This window comes from Notolepis coatsorum (assembly GCF_963971535.1).
Source record: "Notolepis coatsorum genome assembly, chromosome: 12".
Taxonomy (NCBI): Eukaryota; Metazoa; Chordata; class Actinopteri; order Aulopiformes; family Paralepididae; genus Notolepis; species Notolepis coatsorum.
Genome location: NC_140176.1, coordinates 108,103,493 through 108,130,790, shown reverse-complemented (window position 1 = coordinate 108,130,790; position 27,298 = coordinate 108,103,493). Strand labels below are relative to the sequence as shown.

General features: G+C 43.3%; 1 protein-coding gene across 1 annotated transcript in view; it reads right to left on the bottom strand.

Annotated features, from left to right (window-relative positions):
* Positions 1-25,808, bottom strand: part of LOC311238371 (lysosome membrane protein 2-like) — a 55,262-nt gene extending 29,454 nt beyond the window's left edge. The window contains exons 1-5 of the mRNA XM_084326404.1: positions 25,682-25,808; positions 19,166-19,339; positions 16,377-16,468; positions 12,719-12,838; positions 2,458-2,636 (exon numbers count right to left, since the gene is read on the bottom strand). Of these exons, the coding sequence (XP_084182530.1) occupies positions 2,458-2,636; positions 12,719-12,838; positions 16,377-16,468; positions 19,166-19,339; positions 25,682-25,801 (685 nt within the window). The 5' untranslated portion in view covers positions 25,802-25,808. The remainder of the gene's footprint in view (positions 1-2,457; positions 2,637-12,718; positions 12,839-16,376; positions 16,469-19,165; positions 19,340-25,681) is intronic.
* Between the last annotated feature and the right edge of the window lie 1,490 nt (positions 25,809-27,298).

Here is a 27,298-nt window from a genome sequence, read left to right as displayed (position 1 = left end):
TGCCCTTTTATCTACCGTACAACATGTAATGAATACTTTTATGAGGAAAACAAAACCTAGATGTGGACAGAAAAACACTCTTCCATGGATAGGAGGTGATTTACTTCAAATGATGAGGGAGCGTGATGCGACACTGAAAGTAGCCATAAAATCAAAACTGACCACTAATAAACTTAAGTTTATAGGACTGCGAAATAAGGTGGCAAGAGAAATAAGGAAAGCAAAGGCAAATTTCTTTATTAATATCATTGACCAAGCAAAGGGAAACTCCAAATTGATCTGGGAGAACTTGAATAAACTGACAGGGAAACACACTGGAAAAAAAGTGCCTAGAAATCTGTGTGAATGGCAATATTACACAGGATGGACCTCAAATTGCAACACGTTTTAATTCCTATTTTGTAGTGTCGGTGCAGACTCTGCAACAGAGCTCCCCTACTAATCTGACTATGTCTCCAGTGGATCAAAATCAGCCTGTTTTTGAGCTGTGTGAAATCACTGTAACAAAAGTGACAACAATTATAAATTCCTTGAAGAACTCCAAAGCCAAGGATGTGTATGCTATGCTACTAAAAACTTTTAATGAATGCTTATCTGGACCAATATCAACAATCATAAATAGATCCTATAGTGAAGGCGTTTTCCCAGGAGCATGGAAGGAAGCTATAATAACCCCCATCTACAAAGCAGGTCAATCCTCTGAGGTAGCTAACTATAGGCCAATTAGCATTTTACCTGTTATTTCCAAAATAGCAGAGAAACACATAGCAGAACAACTAACAAGTCACCTTAGCACCAGCTCTGTTGGACTGCACCCCATGCAGTTTGGTTTTAGGGCAAAGCACTCAACAGAGACTGCAATCTGCTTCCTCCTGGAGAGTATTAAATCTAAGCTTGATAAGGGGGGAGTTGTTGCAGCCGCATTTTTAGATCTAAAGAAAGCCTTCGACACTGTGGATCATGGTGTCCAGCTCACCAAGCTTTCTCTGTACAACTTCTCCCCTAATACCATCACATACATGAAGTCTTATCTTGAAGGTAGAACTCAGAGAGTAAGGGCAAATGGTGAGCTATCCTCTGCCCTTAGCTGTGGTTTTGGTGTCCCCCAAGGATCTATATTGGGACCGCTGTTGTTTAGTTTATACATTAATGATCTTCCAGCTGTATGCAATAAGTCTGACATCCAGATGTATGCAGATGATACAGTCATTTATGTCCATGCAGAAACCAAGCAGCAAGCTGCAAACAAGTTAACAGCGGTGTTGACATCGGTCACTGAATGGTTGACTAACTCATGTCTGCATTTAAACACCAAAAAGACTGTTTGCATGTTTTTTTACAAAGAGGCTGATGAATACTGTCTCACCTGATGTCTATGTCAGAGGAGAAAGGTTGACAGTTGTATCCGAATATAGATACCTTGGGATAAAAATGGACTCCAACCTTACATTTAAAAAACAAATCAAATCGGTAGTAAACAATGCAAAGTTTCACTTATCAAACTTCCGTCACATCAGAAACTCTCTGTCAACAAAAGCAGCAGCACTGTATTTTAATGCCATTATTATGTCACACTTAACATACTGTCTGACTAGCTGGACACAAGCCTCCTGTACAACATTACGATCTGTACAGGTAGTTTACCATCAGGCTGTGAAAGTTCTGGACAGGAAAACAAACAGCCACCACCATTGTTATAGCATAGCAAACCAGAACCTACTGAGCTGGGACAATCTTGTCAAATTCAAAGATGCCTGCCTTACCTATAAAATCCTACATGGCTTGGCTCCTCCCCCCCTCTGTACTTTCATAAAACAGAAAGCATCTGCTGACAGATATACCAGGTCTGTAGTCAGAGGGGACTGTGTAGTCCCAAACAGGAGGTCTGCTTTTAGTCAGACAGCCTTTTCCGTGAGAGCAGCCCACACCTGGAACAGTCTGCCAACACGGCTCAGAGAGTATCAAAGTTACATGTAATTTAAAACTAACTTAAAATCATGGTTGAGAGATGGTCAAGTGTGCGACCATTTTAACTGAGGGGTTGTATTTTAATGTATTTATTTGTATGTATTTTAGTGTATTGTAACCTATACTGATTCCTACTGTGTTTTAATTACTGTACTATGTTTTTTAACTGAGGGGTTGTATTTTAATGTATTTATTTGTATGTATTTTAGTGTATTGTAACCTATACTGATTCCTACTGTGTTTTAATTATTGTACTATGTTTTAATTATTGTTGTGCTCATGTCACCTGCCCCAGAGACTACAGTTGAAAATTAGCCAACTTGGCTAAACTGGCATATTTACAGTCAAATGTTCCTTAATATGCACTGTCTCTGTATTTTAAACCAATAAATACAAATACAAAAAATACCTACCCGCGACCCCCATTTGGGTTGCGACCCGTAGTTTGAGAAGCCCTGCTTTAGAGGGTTAAGCGGCAGACAGACGTACCTTTGCGACAGGGGCTGACTCGGAGCAGGCCGCTGCCCAGACACAGGGTGGGCTTGATGCAGTAGCCCTCGTTGTCGGGGTTCTCCTCCTTGCTGGCCAGGACGGAGCGCGGGGGGGTGAAGCGCCACGCCGGGATGCCCTTCACCACCACCTCCTTCTCAAACTCCATGTAGATGGTCCTGGAGAGGGAGGCAGTCAGAGGACGTCATGGTTTATTTCTTAATCCCAGAGGGGAAACATGGTTAAACCTGTTTCTCCGTAATGGATGAAACGTGAAAACCTCTTTAAATCCATCGCTTACCAGATTAAGATTAAGAATATGGCCTAGACTAGAGCATGGAGTAAATAAACAAATTAAAACGAATAATCGGATTAACCAGGTCTTGGTTCACTGAGATCAAACCGACCAATGAATTGAGTAAAATCGACAAAGAAATGCAGGGTTCCACTTCCTACAGACATTGCAAAATTTTCCAAGCACTATTTTTCATTTTAAAGGGGCATTTAAGAGGATACAATTCACTTTTAAATGCTGTTTTTTTTTTATAGAAAGAAATATCAATCAATCAATCAATATTTATGGCTTAAAACCAATTTCCGACAATTAGTTACTTTAAATAAAAAATATAAATTCTTGATTCAGAAAAATGTAATCATGGATGAACAAAACTTTCAATGTGAATGGTTGATTTGAATTTCAATGACTTTTTAAGCACCTTGTTAAAAAATAGGCTGTTTTCAAGGAATTTCAGGCCTTGACTTTTTTTGGTAAAAAATCCAGTACTTTAAGCACTTCAAGGACCTTGTGCGAACCCTGGAAATGTATGACTGAAACGGAGACTTAAAGGTTTAACTGTAAGACATTTAAAGTGCAGGTTTCCTTCTTTTTCCTATTTAAACCCAGGCCCCAATTAAACATTGTCTGGCATGATGTTGAGTAATACAGGCTACAGTTGCACTGATCGCTTTAGTGTTGAGAAACTTGCTCCAATCACCAGGCTCCAATACAATACAATGTGTTTTAGCCTTCAAGCACCATGATGATACGTGTTTGAAGCTCACAGTGTAATCACATGTGTCCAGTAATATTACTAAACATTACTAAATGTACAATATATGGTGGGGATGTAGGGCTGTCACGGTATGACATTTTCTCACCGCGGTTGTGTGTGTGGCTAATCACCGCAGGATGCGGTGGTACCACACTTCTATTAAAAAAAATAATAATAATAATAATTCATTTTTTAATATATCTGTATATCTTTTTTTATTATTAAGACATAAAAGTTTACCCGCGATCGTGATTAGAACAATTCTAAGGTCGTAGGAGTCCCGAAACTATTTTAAACATGTTTGATAATCTATCCATTTGTCCCTCAACGTTCTGAAATGTGATAACAGTAGATTAGGGTGTTGCCTGCCCCTTTAAGAGCGGTGCGTTGTGGGATATATGCCCTTCTCCAACTTAAAACTAACGTTATTTGAGCGAACATTTAACGTTATTATAACACTATTTTAACGTTAGTGAATTTGAATGCACATACATAGCTAGTTAAATATCACAACTTGTGTCATCATTGGGGGAAACTAAGTGCTGCCTCTCTCCGCCACACTCGGGACCACACGACTAGCTAGCTAGCTACACCACGCCAATGCTACTGATAGCTCGCCTATACAGTGGCTAACGGCGTGGCCACAGCAATGCTACTGATAGCTCACCTATACAGTAGCTAACGCCGTGGCCACAGCAATGCTATAGCTCGCCTATACAGTAGCTAACGCCGTGGCCACAGCAATGCTACTGATAGCTTGCCTATACAGTAGCTAACGGCGTGGCCACAGCAATGCTACAGATAGCTCGCCTATACAGTAGCTAACGCCATGGCCACAGCAATGCTACAGATAGCTCGCCTATACAGTAGCTAACGGCGTGGCCACAGCAATGCTACAGATAGCTCGCCTATACAGTAGCTAACGCCGTGGCCACAGCAATGCTATAGCTCGCTCGCCTATACAGTACATTTACATTTACATTTAGTCATTTAGCTGACGCTTTTATCCAAAGCGACTTACAAGTTCTGTACGACAAGCCATCAGGAAGGGCACAACTCTATCAGCTGAGCAACAATGTTCATCAAAGTGTTGAGTGCTACAGTGTAGGTTAGTTTATTAGGACAAGTGCATGACAGTACGGTTAGTTAGGGTTAGATTTTTTTTTTTTTTTTTTTTAATTCAGATAATGGTTGAAGAAGTGCGTCTTTAGTCGACGGCGAAAGATTGGACGTGATTCGGCTGTCCTAACTGGGGTGGGTAGTTCATTCCACCATTGTGGGGCAAGGACTGAGAATAGGCGACTTCTCTTTGATGACCCTCCCGGAGCTTGGATAGGAGTAGGTCTGAGGCGGCCAGAAGATGCAGAGCGTAGGGGTCTTGAGGGTGTGTAGTTAGAGACCATTGACCGGAGGTAGGCGGGAGCGGTTCCCTTTGCCGCACGGTATGCTAGGTCGAGGGCCTTGAAGCGGATTCGTGCAGCAATGGGGAGCCAGTGCAGGTCCCTAAGAAGTGGGGTGACATGGGCCGACTTCGGTAGGTTTGAGATCAGGCGGGCCGCTGCGTTCTGAATGAGTTGAAGAGGCTTAGTGGCAGTGGCCGGGAGGCCAGCGAGCAGTGCATTGCAGTAGTCGAGGTAGCTAACGTCGTGGCCACAGCAATGCTACAGATAGCTCGCCTATACAGTAGCTAACGTCGTGGCCACAGCAATGCTACCAATAGCTCACCTATACAGTAGCTAACGTCGTGGCCACAGCAATGCTACAGATAGCTCGCCTATACAGTAGCTAACGTCGTGGCCACAGCAATGCTACAGATAGCTCGCCTATACAGTAGCTAACGACGTGGCCACAGCAATGCTACTGATAGCTCGCCTATACAGTAGCTAACATCGTGGCCACAGCAATGCTACCGATAGCTCGCCTATACAGTAGCTAACGTCGTGACCACAGCAATGCTACAGATAGCTCGCCTATACAGTAGCTAACATCGTGGCCACAGCAATGCTACCGATAGCTCGCCTATACAGTAGCTAACGTTGTGGCCACAGCAATGCTACAGATAGCTCGCCTATACAGTAGCTAACGACGTGGCCACAGCAATGCTACTGATAGCTCGCCTATACAGTAGCTAACATCGTGGCCACAGCAATGCTACCGATAGCTCGCCTATACAGTAGCTAACGTCGTGGCCACAGCAATGCTACAGATAGCTCGCCTATACAGTAGCTAACGTCGTGGCCACAGCAATGCTACAGATAGCTCGCCTATACAGTAGCTAACGTCGTGGCCACAGCAATGCTACAGATAGCTCGCCTATACAGTAGCTAACGTCGTGGTCACAGCAGAGAGGCAGCACCCAATCTGCGTGTAACGTTAGTCACTCACTAACATGAAGAATGTGAAGCTGCAAACGGAAATAAACACCCAGTCCTTGAGAGAACGGTTTTCTGATCTACTGTCACCACCTTACAGAGGGAATTACCCCAAAGTCCGGCTAGTTATAAGTTCAAGCACGTTACATGACTGGCACTTCTGCCCTGCTCCCCTGTACTCTACTGCGGTTCAGATTAATACAGGAACAGGTATACATTGGGGGTCCGGGATATGAAAATAAATCCTGATTTCATCTGTGAGTTGTAAACTGTATGGAAACGTGAAGTTAGCTCATGCTACCGGAAAACGGACGCCTCGTCATTAAATGAAGTTAAAAATGATGACGCCCCTTTTATTTTACCCGCGGTTGTCGCGGTTGTCTGTTCTACACCCGACTTGACTTGACACGGTGATGCGGTTATCGCGACAGCCCTATGTGGATGCAGTGTGCAGTGTCCGTCTGTCCATCTGTGTGTGTGAGCGTGCGTGTGTGTGTGTGTATATATGTGTGTGTGTGTGTGTGTGTGTGTGTGTGTGTGTGTGTGTGTGTGTGTGTGTGTGTGTGTGTGTGTGTGTGTGTGTGTGTGTGTGTGTGTGTGTAGTGTACACACCGGCCATAGGTTACATCACGTGAACAGAAACATGTGTGTAATGTGAACGGGACCAGCTGTTTACCTCCCGTGAACCTCGGGCGTAACTGTCATTCATCCGTCACCCAGTGTTCGGCAAAGGTCGCGACTACCACTACAGGGTCACCGCCGTGAATTCTAGGCACTTCTGTTATAGCCATTACCGATCCGGGGGGGGGGGGGGGGGGAGGAGAGGGGGGGGGCTGCATTTAACTTTTTAACACGTTTTTTTTAATGTCGCGCCGCTCCATTGTTTGTTTACAATCTGGTTCCGGCATCGTGAGCGGCGCGCGCGAGCCGAGACAATGGGTCTGAAGACGACGTGAACAGAGTCATGTTTTAAAAAGAAAGACGAACATAACTGCCTTTGGCGGAACACTTCCTATTTGAGGTATAATGAGGGAGGCTCACGAAATACAGTAGGAGGCTCCTCCTCTCCTCACGAGAGCCCAGATGGCGTCGCGGAAGAGAGCGAGGCCGCGGGGCCGTGGGTTAGTAGGTGAAAGCGTTTAGGAAAAACATCACGGACAGGAGGGGAGGGGAGGGGACGGGAGGGGAGGGGAGGGGCTTGACACGCGTCCAATCCATGTCACTCAAGACAGATTCTTTCCACTCTCAACAAAGAGGTGGAGGGGCGAGGGGAGGAGATGAGGGTTTGTGCAACCTCTGGTTTATAGGTCAAGGTTCTTGGCTCCATCGTCAGTAAACTGAGGACAGAGAGACGCTGTGTCTCAGTCTGAGAGGGACGTGTAAATGTGTCAAAGAGCACGTATCCACTTCAGAGGAAAAAAAGACGACTCCCCGTGAGTTCGAGCCTCGGTTCTTCTCGGTTCCGCGCGGCGGCTGAGTGGACCGAGGGGCCTGGCGATCCCCCCGCGTGAGAGGATTTAGAGCAGGAGGGCCCGTCGCGTCGGACCTTTCAACCTTCTCACGTTTATCTAACGTGTCTCCTGTGGAATTTCCACCGCTGTATTTCAACAGGATTATACACAGGGACTGAGAGAGAGAGAAAGAGAGAGAGAGAGAGAGAGAGAGAGAGAGAGAGAGAGAGAGAGAGAGAGAGAGAGAGAGAGAGAGAGAGACCCTGCCAGAGGCCGCGGTGATAATCCAAGAGGTTATCAGGCCAGATACAGGAGTGCAGGACGCATTCCAGTAAAGCCTGTTTGTCCAGAGTCTGTTCCAAGTCAAAAGCAGTAAAGTTAGCCTCTCCCACTGACAACGGATTAGGTAAATATGTGCTAATTGGGCCTCTTATCTTATCTTTATTACGGATCCCCATTAGTCATCACCGCAGCAACACCTATTCCTCCTGGGGGGTCCACTAGCACAGGGGTTCCCAAACTTTTCAGGCCAGGGCCCAGAAAATAAGGCGTCAGAGAGCCGCGGCCCAATGCACATCGTCAGGCTTTTTTTTTTTTTTTTTTTTTGCGACCGATTTTTTAAGCCAAATATCACTTCAATCCTATTAAGTTAGTTATTCATTTATATGTGCTATTTATGAGAGGGCTAACTTGTTGCAAAATAATAATGATAATAATAATAGCCTCATTAAAATACTATTGTTGCTTCGGTTGTTTTCAGCGTTTTATGTGCATAATCTGTTATTTAGTTTGAAATGTTCGTTGAAATAAGTAGATTTTTCGTTTTTGTTTATTTATTAAGTTAATATAAAACCATATAGTCACATTTTAGAATACAATATAATAGAATTTTAGAATACAACTAGAAACACTGTCCTGGCCTGCTTCTAAGTTCAGTGGCCTGACAAAAAAAAAAAAAAAAAAAAAAAAAAATAATAATAATAATAAAAAAAAAATTAAATAAAAATATTTTTTTTAATTTTTAATTTTATTTTTTTAATCATCTCGCGGCCCACCCGTGGCTGTTCGCGGCCCACCTTTGGGTCGCGACCCTGACTTTGGGAACCACTGCACTAGCACATACTGTAGTGTGGGATCAGGATGGACCTGTTGATCAGTCTGACACTGTTGACCACTAGGAGCTGCCCAGTACAACCACAGTCTGACACCGTTGACCACTAGGAGCTGCCCAGTACAACCACAGTCTGACACTGTTGACCACTAGGAGCTGCCCAGTACAACCACAGTGTGACACCGTTGACCACTAGGAGCTGCCCAGTACAACCACAGTCTGACACTGTTGACCACTAGGAGCTGCCCAGTACAACAACAGTCTGACACCGTTGACCACTAGGAGCTGCCCAGTACAACCACAGTCTGACACTGTTGACCACTAGGAGCTGCCCAGTACAACCACAGTCTGACACTGTTGACCACTAGGAGCTGCCCAGTACAACCACAGTCTGACACTGTTGACCACTAGGAGCTGCCCAGTACAACCAGTCTGACACTGTTGACCACTAGGAGCTGCCCAGTACAACCACAGTCTGACACTGTTGACCACTAGGAGCTGCCCAGTACAACCACAGTCTGACACTGTTGACCACTAGCTGCCCAGTACAACCACAGTCTGACTCTGTTGACCACTAGGAGCTGCCCAGTACAACCACAGTCTGACACTGTTGACCACTAGGAGCTGCCCAGTACAACCACAGTCTGACACTGTTGACCACTAGGAGCTGCCCAGTACAACCACAGTCTGACGCTGTTGACCACTAGGAGCTGCCCAGTACAACCACAGTCTGATACTGTTGACCACTAGGAGCTGCCCAGTACAACCAGTCTGACACTGTTGACCACTAGGAGCTGCCCAGTACAACCACAGTCTGACACTGTTGGCCACTAGGAGCTGCCCAGTACAACCACAGTCTGATACTGTTGACCACTAGGAGCTGCCCAGTACAACCACAGTCTGATACTGTTGACCACTAGAAGCTGCCCAGTACAACCACAGTCTGACACCGTTGACCACTAGGAGCTGCCCAGTACAACCACAGTCTGACACTGTTGACCACTAGGAGCTGCCCAGTACAACCACAGTCTGACAACGTTGACCACTAGGAGCTGCCCAGTACAACCACAGTCTGACACTGTTGGCCACTAGGAGCTGCCCAGTACAACCACAGTCTGACACTGTTGACCACTAGGAGCTGCCCAGTACAACCACAGTCTGACACTGTTGACCACTAGGAGCTGCCCAGTACAACAACAGTCTGGCACTGTTGACCACTAGGAGCTGCCCAGTACAACCACAGTCTGACACTGTTGGCCACTAGGAGCTGCCCAGTACAACTACAGTCTGACACTGTTGACCACTAGGAGCTGCCCAGTACAACCACAGTCTGACACTGTTGACCACTAGGAGCTGCCCAGTACAACCAGTCTGACACTGTTGACCACTAGGAGCTGCCCAGTACAACCACAGTCTGACACTGTTGACCACTAGGAGCTGCCCAGTACAACCACAGTCTGACACTGTTGACCACTAGCTGCCCTGTACAACCACAGTCTGACACTGTTGACCACTAGGAGCTGCCCAGTACAACCACAGTCTGACACTGTTGACCACTAGGAGCTGCCCAGTACAACCACAGTCTGACGCTGTTGACCACTAGGAGCTGCCCAGTACAACCACAGTCTGACGCTGTTGACCACTAGGAGCTGCCCAGTACAACCACAGTCTGACACTGTTGACCACTAGGAGCTGCCCAGTACAACCACAGTCTGACACTGTTGACCACTAGGAGCTGCCCAGTACAACCACAGTCTGACACTGTTGGCCACTAGGAGCTGCCCAGTACAACCACAGTCTGACACTGTTGACCACTAGGAGCTGCCCAGTACAACCACAGTCTGACACTGTTGGCCACTAGGAGCTGCCCAGTACAACCACAGTCTGACACTGTTGACCACTAGGAGCTGCCCAGTACAACCAGTCTGACACTGTTGACCACTAGGAGCTGCCCAGTACAACCACAGTCTGACACTGTTGACCACTAGGAGCTGCCTAGTACAACCACAGTCTGACACTGTTGGCCACTGAGCAACTCCACTGGAGCAGTTGGGGGGGTTAAGTGCCTTGCTCAAGGGCACTTCAGTGGTTGGTATAGAGTTCCCCCGGCTCAGATTTTCCCTGCCGACTCGGGGGGATCGAACCGGCGACCTTCTGGGTCACAAACCCGCTTCTCTAACCAGTAGGGCCCAGAGAGAGAGAGAGAGAGAGAGAGAGAGAGAGAGAGAGAGAGAGAGAGAGAGAGAGAGAGAGAGAGAGAGAGATAGAGAGAGAGAGAGAGAGAGAGGGAGAGAGGGAGAGAGAGAGAGAGGGAGAGAGAGAGAGAGAGAGACAGAGAGAGAGAGAGAGAGGGAGAGAGGGAGAGAGGGAGAGAGGGAGAGAGAGAGAGACAGAGAGAGAGAGAGAGAGAGAGAGAGAGAGAGAGAGAGAGAGAGAGAGAGAGAGAGAGAGGACAGAGGAGAGAGAGAGAGAGAGGAGGAGGTGGCCTGCGTGTCCGTAAGCGATCAGGATGTTGTGAGCGCAACCTGCTAGGATCCAAGGTCTCTCTGTGGACATTATTCCCATGCCAGCGATTTTTACAACCCTTTTCCTTCCCCCCCCGGGGGACAAGCGAGGGGGGGAACAGGAATAGCTGTGTGACCCACTCCCTCGGCTGACATCACTCAGAGCAGACTCCCAGTAGCACACATTCCAAACAGACGGTGCAGTCTGTGCCGCCTGGTAGAGCAGAGTGTGTGTTCCCCTCTCTGCCAGCGAGGTCACGTGAGGTCACTGTCGGTTACCGTCGGTAGTGTGATAGTAAAGGGTTAACCCTCTGTCGCGTGGCAGTGAAAGGGTTAACCGGCTGTCGTGTGGCAGTGAAAGGGTTTAACCGTTTTGGTAGTGCGGCAGTGAAAGGGTTAAGGGTTTGTTTATTTTTGATTGGTTTTGTGATAATTATTATTATTATTGGTTGCCTGTTTAGTTTTAGAATCTGAATTTTGGTAACACTAAGTAAGACCTTTATAAGGTATTTGTAGATAATGAACTAATCATTAACAAACCATTTATATACATTTGTAAATTATTATTAAATAATTTATAACTATATTTGTATAACATTTACAAATTAGTTCTACATTATTTATAACTCATTATCAACATTGTTTGTACTTGATTTGTTCATCATTAAATAATGTTGTTTAATGTGTAGTAACACATTTGTAGATGCTTTGAAAAATGGATATGAAAAGACGACTATACTGTACCTCCATTTATTTGTTCATGTTCAACAAATGATTTGTTAAGACATTCATAAAACATCTATAAATCATTTGCAGATGCTATTGTGTGCCCTAATCTAAAGTGAAGCCTATTCATCATTAACAAATGTCTAATAGTTTGTTTATTTGTGGACTTTTATGAATACACACGAAGCAATTACCAGACTTGTCTTTTCATGTTTAAAAAATGATTTGCAGATGCTATTGTGTGCCCTAATCTGAAGTGAAGCCTATTCATCATTAACAAATGTCTAATACATTTAATTATTTGTTTCATTTTTCATCACCTGTTACAAATGTTGTAGACAGCTTTCGGATACACCCTTCTTTGTGACATCAAACAGTGACAGAATTAGGACTATAGATAAATGCAATTTTATTAACATATAAAATACATGTGCATAACATGTAGAGTAACGTGGGGGGGCACTAGGACCCAGGAGTACCCTGACCAGGTATTGCCAGAGTATGTGAGTGAGTGAGACTTGACTTCACGTGTGTTGCCGTCTGTTGAATGGAAGCACGATACACTAGCAGAGCCAAGTTATTCGTGCTGCCCCACACTTTTATTAAGGTATGAGCAGGCTAAACACCTTTTTTGTTGGTAAATCTATTCCATAATTTCCGACCTACAACTCTTATATGTTGTGTAGACGTACTTGATGTGGTGGGCGCTAACGTTACATTTGAATGATGTGTTTGGTCCTAATGTGTGCTGCTCAGTATATTGCGGTATGTGATGATGACATGAGGGTAATAATTATTAGTATTTTCAGGCTGTATCGGCGCCTATACAGCCTGAAAATACAAATAATTATTACCCTTGTGTGTCGTGTCATCATCACATATCGCAATATACTGAGCACACATTAGGAACAAACACATTTTCAAATGTAACGTTATCGTGGATGAACAAAACTTTCAATGCGAATGGTTGTTTTGAATTTCAAGGACTTTTTAAGCACCTTGTTAAAAAATGGGCTGTTTTCAAGGATGTCCATTGTGTACTGACCTGCAGAGGTCGGAGGTGAAGATGTAGAGACGCTCCTCCTTGGACAAGAAGGGGTGGAAGGCACTGCCGTCGGTGCCGTTGATGGTGTTGCTGTGTTCAGACGTCCAGAAGGACAGCTTGCTGGAGGACACACCCACACAGTGTTAACCCTTTCACTGCCACACAGTACAGTTAACCCTTTCACAACCACACAGTGTTAACCCTTTCACTGCCACACAGTACAGTTAACCCTTTCACAACCACACAGTGTTAACCCTTTCACTGCCACACAGTACAGTCAGCTGTATATTAACCCTTTCACTGCCACACAGTACAGTCAGCTGTATATTAACCCTTTCACTACCACACAGTACAGTCAGCTGTATATTAACCCTTTCAATGCCACACAGTACAGTACAGGCAGCTTTATATTAACCCTTTCACTGCCACACAGTACATTCAGACAGCTTTATATTAACCCTTTCACTACCACACAGTACAGTCAGCTTTATATTAACCCTTTCACTGACACACAGTACAGTCAGACAGCTTTATATTAACCCTTTCACTGACACACAGTACAGTCAGACAGCTTTATATTAACCCTTTCACTGCCACACAGTCAGACAGCTTTATATTAACCCTTTCACTACCACACAGTACATTCAGACAGCTTTATATTAACCCTTTCACTGCCACACAGTCAGACAGCTTTATATTAACCCTTTCACTACCACACAGTACAGTCAGACAGCTTTATATTAACCCTTTCACTACCACACAGTACATTCAGACAGCTTTATATTAACCCTTTCACTGCCACACAGTACAGGCAGCTTTATATTAACCCTTTCACTGCCACACAGTACAGTCAGCTTTATATTAACCCTTTCACTGCCACACAGTACAGTCAGCTTTATATTAACCCTTTCACTGCCACACAGTACAGTCAGCTTTATATTAACCCTTTCACTGCCACACAGTACAGTCAGCTGTATATTAACCCTTTCACTGCCACACAGTACAGTCAGCTGTATATTAACCCTTTCACTGCCACACATTACAGTCAGCTGTATATTAACCCTTTCACTACCACACAGTACAGTCAGCTTTATATTAACCCTTTCACTGCCACACAGTACAGTCAGCTTTATATTAACCCTTTCACTGCCACACAGTACAGTTAACCCTTTCACTACCACACAGTACAGTTAACCCTTTCACTGCCACACAGTACAGTTAACCCTTTCACTGCCACACAGTACAGTCAGCTTTATATTAACCCTTTCACTGCCACACAGTACAGTCAGGCAGCTTTATATTAACCCTTTCACTGCCACACAGTACAGTCAGCTTTATATTAACCCTTTCACTACCACACAGTACAGTTAACCCTTTCACTACCACACAGTACAGTCAGCTTTATATTAACCCTTTCACTACCACACAGTACAGTTAACCCTTTCACTGCCACACAGTACAGTTAACCCTTTCACTACCACACATTACAGTTAACCCTTTCACTGCCACACAGTACAGTTAACCCTTTCACTACCACACAGTACAGTTAACCCTTTCACTGCCACACAGTACAGTCAGCTTTATATTAACCCTTTCACTGACACACAGTACAGTCAGCTGTATATTAACCCTTTCACTGACACACAGTACAGTCAGCTGTATATTAACCCTTTCACTACCACACAGTACAGTTAACCCTTTCACTGCCACACAGTACAGGCAGCTGTATATTAACCCTTTCACTGCCACACAGTACAGTCAGCTGTATATTAACCCTTTCACTGCCACACAGTACAGTCAGCTTTATATTAACCCTTTCACTGCCACACAGTACAGTCAGCTTTATATTAACCCTTTCACTGCCACACAATACAGTCAGCTTTATATTAACCCTTTCACTGCCACACAATACAGTCAGCTTTATATTAACCCTTTCACTGCCACACAGTACAGTCAGCTGTATATTAACCCTTTCACTGCCACACTACAGCAGGTTAACCCTTTCACGACCACACTACATCAGGTTAACCCTTTCACGACCACACTACATCAGGTTAACCCTTTCACTACCACACTACAGAAGGTTAACCCTTTCACTACCATACTACAGAAGGTTGACCCTTTCACTACCACACTACAGACGGTTAACCCTTTCACTACCACACTACAGCAGGTTAACCCTTTCACTACCACACTACAGAAGGTTAACCCTTTCACTACCACACTACAGAAGGTTAACCCTTTCACTATCACACTACAGAATGTTAACCTTTTCACTACCACACTACACAGGGTTAACCCGTTCACTACCACACTACAGAAGGTTAACCCTTTAACTACCACAATAAAAAGGGTTAACCATTTCACTACCACACTACATACGGTTATAACCCTTTCACTACCACACTACAGAAGGTTAACCCTTTCACTACCAAACTACAGAAGGTTAACCCTTTCACTACCACACTACATAAGGTTAACCCTTTCACTACCACACTACAGAAGGTTAACCCTTTTCACTACCACACTACAGAAGGTTAACCCTTTCACTGCCACATTACAAAGGGTTAATGCTTCCACTCCCGATGTCTAGACTAAATGAACGTGTGCAAAACAGTTTAGAGCCTTGGGATATATGTCTGAGATTATGTGCAAAATAAATCGTTGTTGATTTTCATCATTGGATCCCCTGGGGGCCGATGTTTTCCTCACATTTCTTTATTAAGCGGAACTCAACTCTCAAATGTGCCGATCTTTATCAGTAACATTAACAACATGTCCGTTATCGGCACTTTCATCGTCAATTAAAGTTAAATGTTTTTCGTGATCAAACGCTCTAAAGTGTTTGGGAAATGAAAGGCCTTCCCCAGAGGGGGGGGGGGGGGGGCAGAGGGGGGGGGGATGCCCAGGAGGCTTGGCACGGGACATAAAGAGTAAAAAGCTATTATTACAGCATTCCAAACAATCACAGAGCAGGATGCCAGGCCCTGGACTCTGGGAGATGGGTTAGATAATGGTAAATGGTCAAATGGCTGCATTTATATAGTAGCTTTTATCCAAAGCGCTTTACAATTTGTTCCCTCACATTTTTACCCATTCACTCACACATTCACACACCGACGGCGGAGGCGACCGTGCAAGGTGCCAACCTGCTCATCGGGAGCAATTAGGGGTTAAGTGTCTTGCTCAAGGACACAACGACACGCTGCCCGGGAGGAGCGGGAATCGAACCAGGAACCTCTGGATTACCAGACGACCAGCTCTACCTCCTGAGCCACTGTCTCCCCCAGGGTGAGAGCAGGACAGACGGAGACAACGAGACAGATGGATGGACGGACACAGTCAGGTCAAGGGAACATTCATCCCTTAATAAAGATGCTTAAAATGCCTTAACCCTTTCACTAGCATAGTGTGATCGTAAATGGTTAATCTTGTGTATTGTCGCAGTGAAAGGGTTAACCCTTTGGTAGAGTGGTAGTGAAGGGGTTAATGTATGCACAATGACGATAATGATCATGGGGCACTTAAAACGTTGCACACCCCTTAACACTTTCACACTACAGAATACAGAAGGTTAACCCTTTACTGTGTGTGTGTGTGTGTGTGTGTGTGTGTGTGTGTGTGTGTGTGTGTGCGTGCGTGTGTGTGTGTGTGTTACCTCTCTCCTCTCCACGACTCCACCTTGCCATAGTTCATGTAGTTCTCTTCTCCAGTGTGGTAAATAAACTCTCCGTCATTGGTCCCGTTTTTCTAGAAAGATTCAACAATTCAAAAGTACCAGAGATTATTTGATCAATTGATTGACACTTTAGTAACAGATTGCAGAATGGGTACAATACAGTACGGCTCAATGCACACAATTGTTAAGGGGATGCAGACCAGAGAAAGACTTTCGTCTTGTTTACATCAGGGTCCCCCATTTTCAATTCATCATGACATTTATGACATACACAACATACAGTGAGTACTGTCAACACATATCAACACATTCAAAATCCCATTTCAACCAAACGCAAGTAAATTATCCGTATTCATACTTTGTTGTTATCTTTATTTTCTTAGACCACTATGAACGCATTGAAATGCGTTAAAATGTAGTCACCGAAAATTATGACTAAATATGGTCGCCAACGAAGCTTTTTCCCCTGACGACAACGAGACGAGACGTCACATTAATGTAGACCATGTGACACTAACGTGACTAAATGATTAATGCAATGTCGTTGACTACAAACGACGACACAAAATGTAGTTTAAAAAATTAAATCCTGCCGAAATCTCTCTTCATTTTAAGACGAGACAAAATAATTATAACTTTTAGAATAATTCATGTTATTATTAGAGCTGCCCCCTCCCCTCTCTGGACTCCATCTACACCTCACGCACAGTCACCCGCTCTGGTAAAATAGTCAACCATCCCTCCCACCCAGCACACCACATATTCCAGCGCATGCCCTCAGGTCGCTACAGGTCAATTTTAACCAGACACACACACGCTTCACAAACAGTTTTTTCCCCACAGCAGTCCAAACACTAAACACCCTGGTTGATGTCCCAGTGCTTAACATGCTGTACCGGAAATGATTACCACCAACCGTAGTTGTGTGACATTAAAGTATCGTGTATCTTGTAGCTGCATTTCCATTTCCTGTGTGCAGCCCAAGCGCGTTGATTAATTTCCTCACTCGTTATTTTGTTCATAGCCAGCATTCTAGATAGCAGTAACTTACTGCACACGGCATGGGTTTAATCAAGGAACAATGGCGGGGTGACAGGGTCTCGGTGGCGTTGTATGCAGTGGGCTTGGACTTGGCAGAATGTATTGTTGAAAGTGAAAGATGAGGAGGAGACCCGAAATTCAATTTCTATTATGGATGAACAAAACTTTCTATGCGAATGGTTGATTTGAATTTCAATTACTTTTTAAGCACCTTGTTAAAAAATTGGCAGTTTTCAAGGAATTCGAGGCCTTGAATTTCTTGGGTAAAAAAATCAAACACTTTAAGCACTTCAAGGACCTTGTGCGAACCCTGGCTTGCATCTTGGACAGGCAAGGAGGCCGAACACGGCGAGACACGCTCTGTGTTTCCTGTTTTGACAACATGACAACATGGCTTCCTGTAATCGGTCTGATGTGCGAACCTTCCAAAAAAAATTAATAACTGTTTCATATTACGCAGCAGCGAAACCATGGTCCAGTTTGGTCCGTACCGTGTTCGGGGGGGGGGGGGGGGGGGTGGTTTCACGCCTGTCCATTTGGTTTGGATCAAACTGGAAAGTCAGAAAGTCTGGACCAAAAACAAGGTAGGTGTTGAAAGCGCCTTGAGATGAGTAGTTTCACCAGCTGGGATGAAATGTTGTGATTGTTTATTCACATGTTCATCAATTTATCTATTTTGAAGCACTGACCCTCTGGAATGCCCTCCCCGCCGCCACATCCGGACTGCCAGCACCCTACCCACCTTTAAAACAGCCCTCAAAACACACTTTTCACTCTTTTTTAGACCATTAACTGTTTTTGTTTTGTTCCGTATTTTTTTTACTGTTGTTTACACTGTATCTTTGAGCAGCGTAAAAGCGCTACATAAATTGTATGTATTATAATAATATATTTTATTAGGGTGCCCACAGACATTGCAAAATGAAATTCATGGACTTTTAAGTACTTCTCGAAGCACTATTTTTCATTTTCAAGGATGTCACTCGAAGGATTCACTTTTAAATGCTGTTTTTTTCAGCCTCTTCTTGGCCTGCTGGCCGGCTAGAGCGTCACACGTGAAGACATGAGGGAGAGCAGTTGGAGCGCGCGAGACAGCGACTCGTCAGATTTGATTAAAACAGAACAATTTCTTGATTCAGAACAATTTGATCATGGATGAACAAAACATTCCAAGCGAATGGTTGATTTGAATTTCAAGGACTTTTTAAGCACATTGTTAAAGAAATTGGCTGTTTTCAAGGAATTCCAGGTCTTGACTTTTTTTTTAATAAAAAATCAAGCACTTTAAGCACATCAAGGACCTTGTGCGAACCCTGATATTAGTATTAATAATATTATTGATTGGTTGATTGACTGACTGACTGACTGACTGACTGACCTACTGACTCACTGACTGACTGACTGACTGACTGACTGACTGACTGACTGACTGACTGACTGACTGACTGACTGACTGACTGACTGACTGACTGACTGACTGACTGACTGACTGACTGACTGACTGACTGACTGATTGACTGACTGACTGACTGACTGACTGACTGACTGACTGACTGACTGACTGACTGACTGACTGACCTACTGACTGACTGACCTACTGACTGACTGACTGACTGACTGACTGACTGACTGACTGACTGACTGACTGACTGACTGACTGACTGACTGACAGGCCCGCTGCTCTGGCCTGGGAGTCAGACCCTGGTTAACCCTAACCCTAACCCTACCTTGTACATGAGGCCGAACTTGTGCTCCACGCTCCGGTCTGCGATGGAGACGGTGACCAGCAGGCTGTCCTTGTAGCCCCAGAGCAGCTCGTCCACGGTGCGGGTCATGAAGGGCTTCACCACGGCGCTGAAGAGGTACGTCTTCCAGGTGCCCTTTATCTTGTCCATCACAGCCTGCAGGAGAAGAGAAGAGAGAATATATACATATATACATATTAGGCCTGTCAATCAAAGGGTTAATGCTTTCACTACCACACTACAGAAGGTTAACCTTTTCACTACCACACTACAGAAGGTTAACCCTTTCACTACCACACTACAGAAGGTTAACCTTTCACTACCACACTACAGAAGGTTAACCTTTCACTACCACACTACAGAAGGTTAACCCTTTCACTACCACACTACAGAAGGTTAACCTTTCACTACCACACTACAGAAGGTTAACCTTTCACTACCACACTACAGAAGGTTAACCCTTTCACTACCACACTACGTAAGGGATAATGTATAGCTACGAGGTCATTGTCGCAAAATAATTGACAGACACAGAGTTTAGAACACAGAGGCGCCTCTCCGAGGTTTTTTAAACGTCAGCGAAGGTCAATTATTTTGCGACAATGACCGAGTATAGCTATACATTATCCCGCTTATTACATGGCTAACTTACTAACAATATACCTAATTCATTTTACACCATCGACAAGACGAGATCAAATGCAGACGCAGTTGTTCTGTGGCTCTGTCAGCCCAAATAAAGTGATTATTATTATCGCCAGCAGCCGGCAGGTGTGTCTGATTGCACTGATGCAGTGTGTGTCAGTGCCGGGCTTGATTGCTGCAGCTGCGAAAAACAATAATCACCAGTGATTATTGCGCATTGCCCATGGCAGCGGTCAGTTATCGAAAAATAATTCACCGCTGTCAGGGGCTATTGACCAATCACAATCAAGCATTTCGGCGAATGTTAAAACGCCATGTAATAAAGAAGGTTAACCTTTCACTACCACACTACAGACGGTTAACCTTTCACTACCACACAACAGAAGGTTAACCTTTCACTACCACACTACAGAAGGTTAACCTTTCACTACCACACTACAGAAGGGTAACCTTTCACTACCACACTACAGAAGGTTAACCTTTCACTACCACACTACAGACAGGTTAACCCTTTCACTACCACACTACAGAAGGTTAACCTTTCACTACCACACTACAGAAGGTTAACCTTTCACTACCACACTACAGAAGGTTAACCCTTTCACTACCACACTACAGAAGGTTAACCTTTCACTACCACACTACAGAAGGTTAACCTTTCACTACCACACTACAGAAGGGTAACCTTTCACTACCACACTACAGACGGTTAACCCTTTCACTACCACACTACAAGAACAGCAGCAGTACAGCAGTTTCATACAGTACACACACACACACACACACACACACACACACACACACACACACACACACACACACACACACACACACACACACACACACACACACACACACACACACACACACACACACACACACACACACACACACACACACACACACACACATTCAAAACAAATCAGCTCAAAGGTGATTTACAGTAAAAGGTTCAGGGAAACCATGTTTTCTGGTTAGCAAGACCAGGGAGAATAATACATGATTAAATCCCTCGGATTATGAACAGTCTTTCCCGGCAAAGCAACATTTATTATTACACTTTAACCCTTTAACTAGGGGTGTAACGGTACACAAAAACCACGGTTCGGTACGTACCTCGGTTTTGAAGTCACGGTTCGGTACGGGTTTTCGGTACAGTGGGGGGAAAGTTTGGCTTTCCATGTTCCACTCAGGGGTGATGTAGTGTGCAGTAACTAATTGTACGTGTAGGGCTGTCAACGAATAATACTATATTGAAATTAATAATCGACTTGTAAAAAAGTCCGCTGCGCCCCCCAGCCGCCTACACTACACCATATTTGATCTATTTATTAAAGAGAGTTGCACTACATACATGCCAAAAAATATATATAAAAAAAAAAATTATAAATATTTTATTATTATTTTATAAGTATTGTTATTTTTATTCTAATTAGCGTATATATACTCGACCACATTGTGCACAATTGTGCAGCCCTGGCCTATTTAATTTTTTTTTGTATTTTATTTTTTTATTATTTTTTAAACAAACATATAAACAAACATGACAACACACAATAAGATATACAAGCATTAATTGTCAGGGCACATCCAATGAGATCACATTTTAGTTAGTTGTCTTATATAAGATATACCCCTAATACCTGTTATCTAAAAAACCTACACACATATGCTCCAGCTCGAACCCCCCCCCTCCCGGACCCCACCTTGAGAAGTACCTCCACTATCCCTCGCACCTAACCAGACACTACCATTATAAGCTAGCTTTTATTCTCTCCACCACTTCTAACCACATTGACATTTTGGATTCATTGAGACCCAGAATTCTTGCTGTAGATATTTCATGGTAAATTACATCGAGATATGTAAGAAACCAAACTTTACGGCACATTTTCTCCGGTTGAAACCAGCGTGATGCGATCAGCTTTTTGGCTACTGTGATACCCGATAAAACCAATCTCTTTAGCTGTGGATTCACTGCAAACTCAAAAACATCATTCAATAGTAATACCGAGGGGTGTACAGGTATATTCCAAGATACGAGTTTTGATATTTGTTGGGTCACATCTTTCCAGAATGCCTTAACTGGTGAGCAGTCCCAATACATGTGCATAAATGTCCCTTCGTCCCCATTTGTACATTGGGTGCATTTGGAATCTTGTTTAAGCCCCATTCGGCACAGTCTTATAGGAGTCAAGTATGTCCTGTGAATATAGTTAAGATTGATTTGTTGATGATCCGGGTTCCTTGATGTAAGTCGGACATTTGCCCAGGCTCCTTGCCAATCAAAGTCATTTTCCAGGTCTGGTATATCCCTCCTCCAGACAGAGTCTAGTTGGAGGGTTTCATACGAGGACGTTAGTAATTGATGATAAAATTCTGAAACAAAACCTCTCGATGTCTCTCTTGCGTAGAAGAATTTGTGGTATCTGTGGTGTTCAATTGGTCTGTCTAATGGAACACCGTGAGACTTCAAACATAGCTCTAACTGTTTGTGAAAAAGCCATGTGGACTTGGTGAGATTACATTTTTCGCGTATTTCTTTATCACTACAAAAACCCTGTTAGTTAAAAACATCCCCTAATGAGTGTATGCCTTGCTCTTCCCATATAGGGAATCTTATAGGTGGTTTTCCAATTAAGAGTGCATTGTTATTGAATAAGGGAGTATGATTGTGCCATTTTTGTGGGTTAGGATTTTTTTTTTGTGATTCACGCCATATCCGGATCGCATGAGTAATTATGGGGCCAAATTTCCGTTCACAGTGCTTGATTGGTAGTTTAGTGTATGCTATGTCCTTCAGTCTATGTGGGGCTACTATGTTTTCTTCTAATTTTCTCCAGGATGCTAATGCTTGGGAGTCAAACCATGTTGTCAATGGACTTAATGTGTACGCCTTAAAATATAGGAAAAAATCTGGAAATGCCATGCCACCATCTGCTTTATTTCTCTGTGCGGTGGATCTTTTTATACGTGGTGGTTTGTTATTCCAAATAAATTTGTATGTGGAGGAGTGTAATCTTTTCCAGTAACCCTCTGGAGGGGGTAACGGTATCATTGAACTGAAGAAGTTGATTTTAGGTAGTACATCCATCTTAACTATTGATATCCGTGCTTGTACTGTGTTTTTAAGTTTTGCCCATCTATCAAGGTCGTCTTTGATTTTGTTTTGGATTTTTGTGTAGTTGTGCTTCACCGTTTGTCTTATGGTGGGGAATATTTCCACTCCCAAGCATCTGAAATGTTTTACCATCGGTATCTGTCCTGGGAGGGTTGTATCTTTTTTTGCAGGGGTGTTAAGTGGAAGGAAAGCCGACTTCGGCCAATTTATCTTAAATCCCGATAAATCACCAAAGTCCTCAATCAACTTGAGCAGATGAGGCAATGTGGTGTTGGGGTTTTGCATGAACAATATTACATCGTCCGCATATAAACAAATTTTTTGTTGTGTGCCCTTGATTACGATTGGTTCTATGGATTGGGATTGTCTTATATATTGTGCTAAAGGCTCTAATGATAGATTGAACAGTCCGGGACTAAGAGGACAACCCTGTCTGGCAGAGCGTGATACCGGAAAGATTTTGGAGATGATTGTGCCTGTTGTAATCATGGCCGATGGGTCTTTGTATAATACTTTAATCATATCGATGAATCCTTTTCCTAACCCCATCCTTTCTAGCACTGCCCATAGATACGACCATTCCAGCCTGTCAAAGGCTTTCATAGCATCCAGGGACAGCATCGCCTTAGGTATGGTGTCCTCCTTGTCGGCATCAAGTACGTGCAGTATTCGTCTTATGTTTTCAGTGATCAGGCGGCCTCCTATGAAGCCAGTTTGGTCCGGGTGAACTAAAGACGTCACATATGCTTTTGTAATCTGATGGCTAATACCTTAGAGTACAGTTTGATATCTGTTCCGAGGAGGCTTAAAGGTCTATAACTACCGCACTCGTTGGGGTCTTTGTCTTTTTTAAGGAGGACTGTTATGAGTGCAATATTGTCATTCTTATGGAAGTTCCCCTCCTTGACTGAGTATAAGATCATATTTAGTAATAAGGGGCCAATTATGTCCCAACAAGAAAGGTACATTTCTGATGGGAAACCGTCTCTTCCAGGAGCCTTACCACTTTTCATTGCGGTTATGGCCTTCTTGAGTTCCTCTAGTGTGATCGGTGTTTCTAACTGTTTAGCGTCATCCTCTGAAAGTTTAGGGAGAATAATTTGATTAAGAAATGTGTCCATTTTGTTTTGATCGAAGGACGTTTCTGATTTATATAAGTCGGAGTAGAATACTTTGAATGTATCGTTTATTTTTACAGGATCTGTTACAAGTACTTGTTGTGCTCTAATGGTAGTTATATCTGCAAATGTTGCATTAATTCTTAATCGCATGGCTAATAGGTGGCTGGGTTTGGAACCATGGGAGTACTGCTGTTGTCTTGTGCTGCGTATTTGTATTTCCGATTGTTGTCTGTATATGGCATTGATCTCTATTTTTAGTACGTTAACTTGATTTTCTAGTCGAATTGAGTTGTTGTATTTTAGAGAATTAAATAATGTTGAGTAAAGCGTTTCCAGCTCAGCCAGTTTTGTGCATTGATTCTTGCGCATTTTGGAGGAAAAGCTATCCGTGAAATCTTTGATCATTCCCTTTACCGACATCCATATTATTCTGGGGTCTTGCACCGAGTTTGCATTCTCCCGTTGGAATACTATAAGAGCTTCTTTGAGTTGTGTAATGAATTCCTTGTTATTAAGCAGCAACGAGTTAAATCGCCATCTTGGGGCTCGGGAGGATAGTATACCAAATGTACCTTTAAGGAGTAAATAACAGTGATCTGATAGTGCGTTGGGTATCATTTCCACTTCATAATTATCAAATAGTCTCTGTGATGCAAAGACATAATCTATTCTGGATAGTGTATTATGTCTCGCAGATCGACAAGAGTACTTTCGGGTCGTGGGATTAAGTAACCGCCATAAGTCATTTACACCTGTAATCTTCGACCAATCCTTTAATGCCTTCGATGAATTCTTTTGTTCGCTGGAAAAGGTGAGGTAAGATTTGTCCATCCTTGGGTTCCAGATGGCATTAAAATCCGCTCCTATTATAAATGAGTAATCGGGAATGTCTAACATTGCATTGGTTAGTGTAGTGAAGAAATCTTCTTCGTACAAATTTGGGGCGTATACCGCTATCAGCGCTATTTTCCTGTTCTTATGTTCAATCTTAGCTATAGTTATCCGACCTTCTACATCAGACCATACTCCCTTTAGTACAATATTCAACTTACGTTTAACGACTATGGCTACACCCCGAGTTCTCGTACCAATAGAAGAGTGACTGATATTATGGTATGTGTTGTCCGCTAATTTATCTATGTCTTTCCCTAGAATGTGCGTTTCGCTTAGCAGAGCAATGTCCACATGTTCTTTTTTCATCAGTGTGAGCACGCTTTTGCGTTTGAGTTGGTTATTTATTCCCCCGGTGTTCCATATCATTATATTCAAACTAGCCATAGTCTATACATGTTGCATTGTAATTTTTGGTAATGCTTCTAGAGTGCGAGGCAATAATAGATATACATCCCACTAGTGAGGTCCCGTTGAGAGCCGAGCTTAAAAACATACATATATACAAATAAAAATCCCCTACCTGGCCTATTTAATTTTATAATTCTATTCTATTGTACTTCTAGAGAGAGAGAGAGAGAGAGAGAGAGAGAGAGAGAGAGAGAGAGAGAGAGAGAAATAGACAGTAATTCATTGTATGTGTGAACTACTTGACAATAAAGACCTTTCCTGATTTATGATTTATGATTTCTGATGTCCACATTATGACCTGTCACTCACCCAGTGGGGGATGTTGACGGTGGTGATGGCGTCGACTGTTGGGTCTCCCACCGACCTCTCGCGCTCGAACACGAAGGTCTTGGGGTTGTAGGCCGACACCCGGGTCCCGTTCTGCACCATGGTCACGTTGGCCTTGGGCCGGTACTCCCTACGAGCACGACAGCATCAGAACCATTATTACAATAATAACAACAACACACTTTTTTCATATAGCATGTATTATAACTAGGGATGTTCGATATTGGCATTTTTTTTTACCGATATCCGATATACCGATATTGTCCAACTCTTAATTTTTCCGATACCGATATCAACCGATACCGATATATGCAGGGTCCCCCCCCCAAAAAAAAACGTAATAATTTCAGGTAATTAACATTACATATCTCTTGTCGTGGAATTAACACAACATAATGCATACTTTTGACAATAAATAAAATAAGAATTTGTTCTTACTTGCTTGCCTGGGTAAATAAAGGTTAAATAAATGTAAAAAAAAATAAAGAAAAAAATATTTTAACCGATACCGATCATTTTCGATATTACATTTGAATGCCAATATCGGCCGATAATATCGGTAAAAAAAAAGCCAATATCGAACATCCCTAATTATAACAGTTATTACAAAAGTGCACGGTACGATAATAAAGTAGGAGAAATAAACCAAGATATTATGAGGACTCTGTGTAAAGCTTTCTTCTCCCAGGACCATAATTTTCTGACCACTAGATGGGAGTAAGGAGACAAACATACAAATGACCCCCTTCTCCCTCTCTCCCAAAACGAACGCTTCATTGTAAATACATCACGTATAAAAATAACATTTCCTTGCTAGCACAGTGTTGTAACTAAGACAATAGCTAGACATAAAAAAGAATAATAATAATAATCATGCATATATTATTGAGTATTAGCTTATGACTGTTTGTTGAACAGATGACAAAATCCAACATCAATATTAAATACTAGAAATACAAACATATAGTTTTTATGTAATTAAGAGACTGGAAAGAAAAAAGTGTTTAATGCATAGGTTGAGCTAATGCGCGGTCCGGGTTTTGTCAACAAAGACAGGTTGAAATAACAACAAACTAACAACAGACTGGCTGCTGGTGGCACAGGGTTGCTTGAGGAAAACACCATGGCTGAATTAGTATAGGGATCAGAGCATGTGAGCGGCGCGGAACGGCAGAGAAATACGCTCTTCGCTATGGACGGCTTAGTTCCGCTCTCATTCGCTCATGTTGCCCCCCCCCCAAGCCGCTCTACGCTCGCTCAGCGCTCATCTTCTTTTGCGCATCAAGCGTTCAGATGTAAATTATGGAGCATGATGTAAATTAGCTTGATTTGACCAAACTACAACAGTCTGCACCCCCTGGGCCCCTTAACAATTGTTTGTATTGAGCCGTATTTATACCCATTCTGAAATCTGTTAAATAACGTTTGCAACCATTCTACTAGCTTTACTATGCTAATGTACCTAGCCTAGCCGCAATGCTAAGTGTTTATACTGGCAGATCCCATTCACGTTAGCATGTAAGCTAACAACGTCAGCGCTCTTTTTGTGAGACTAAACTCTCCGCTCTTGGTGGTACATTGTGTTGATGTTGGTTTCGT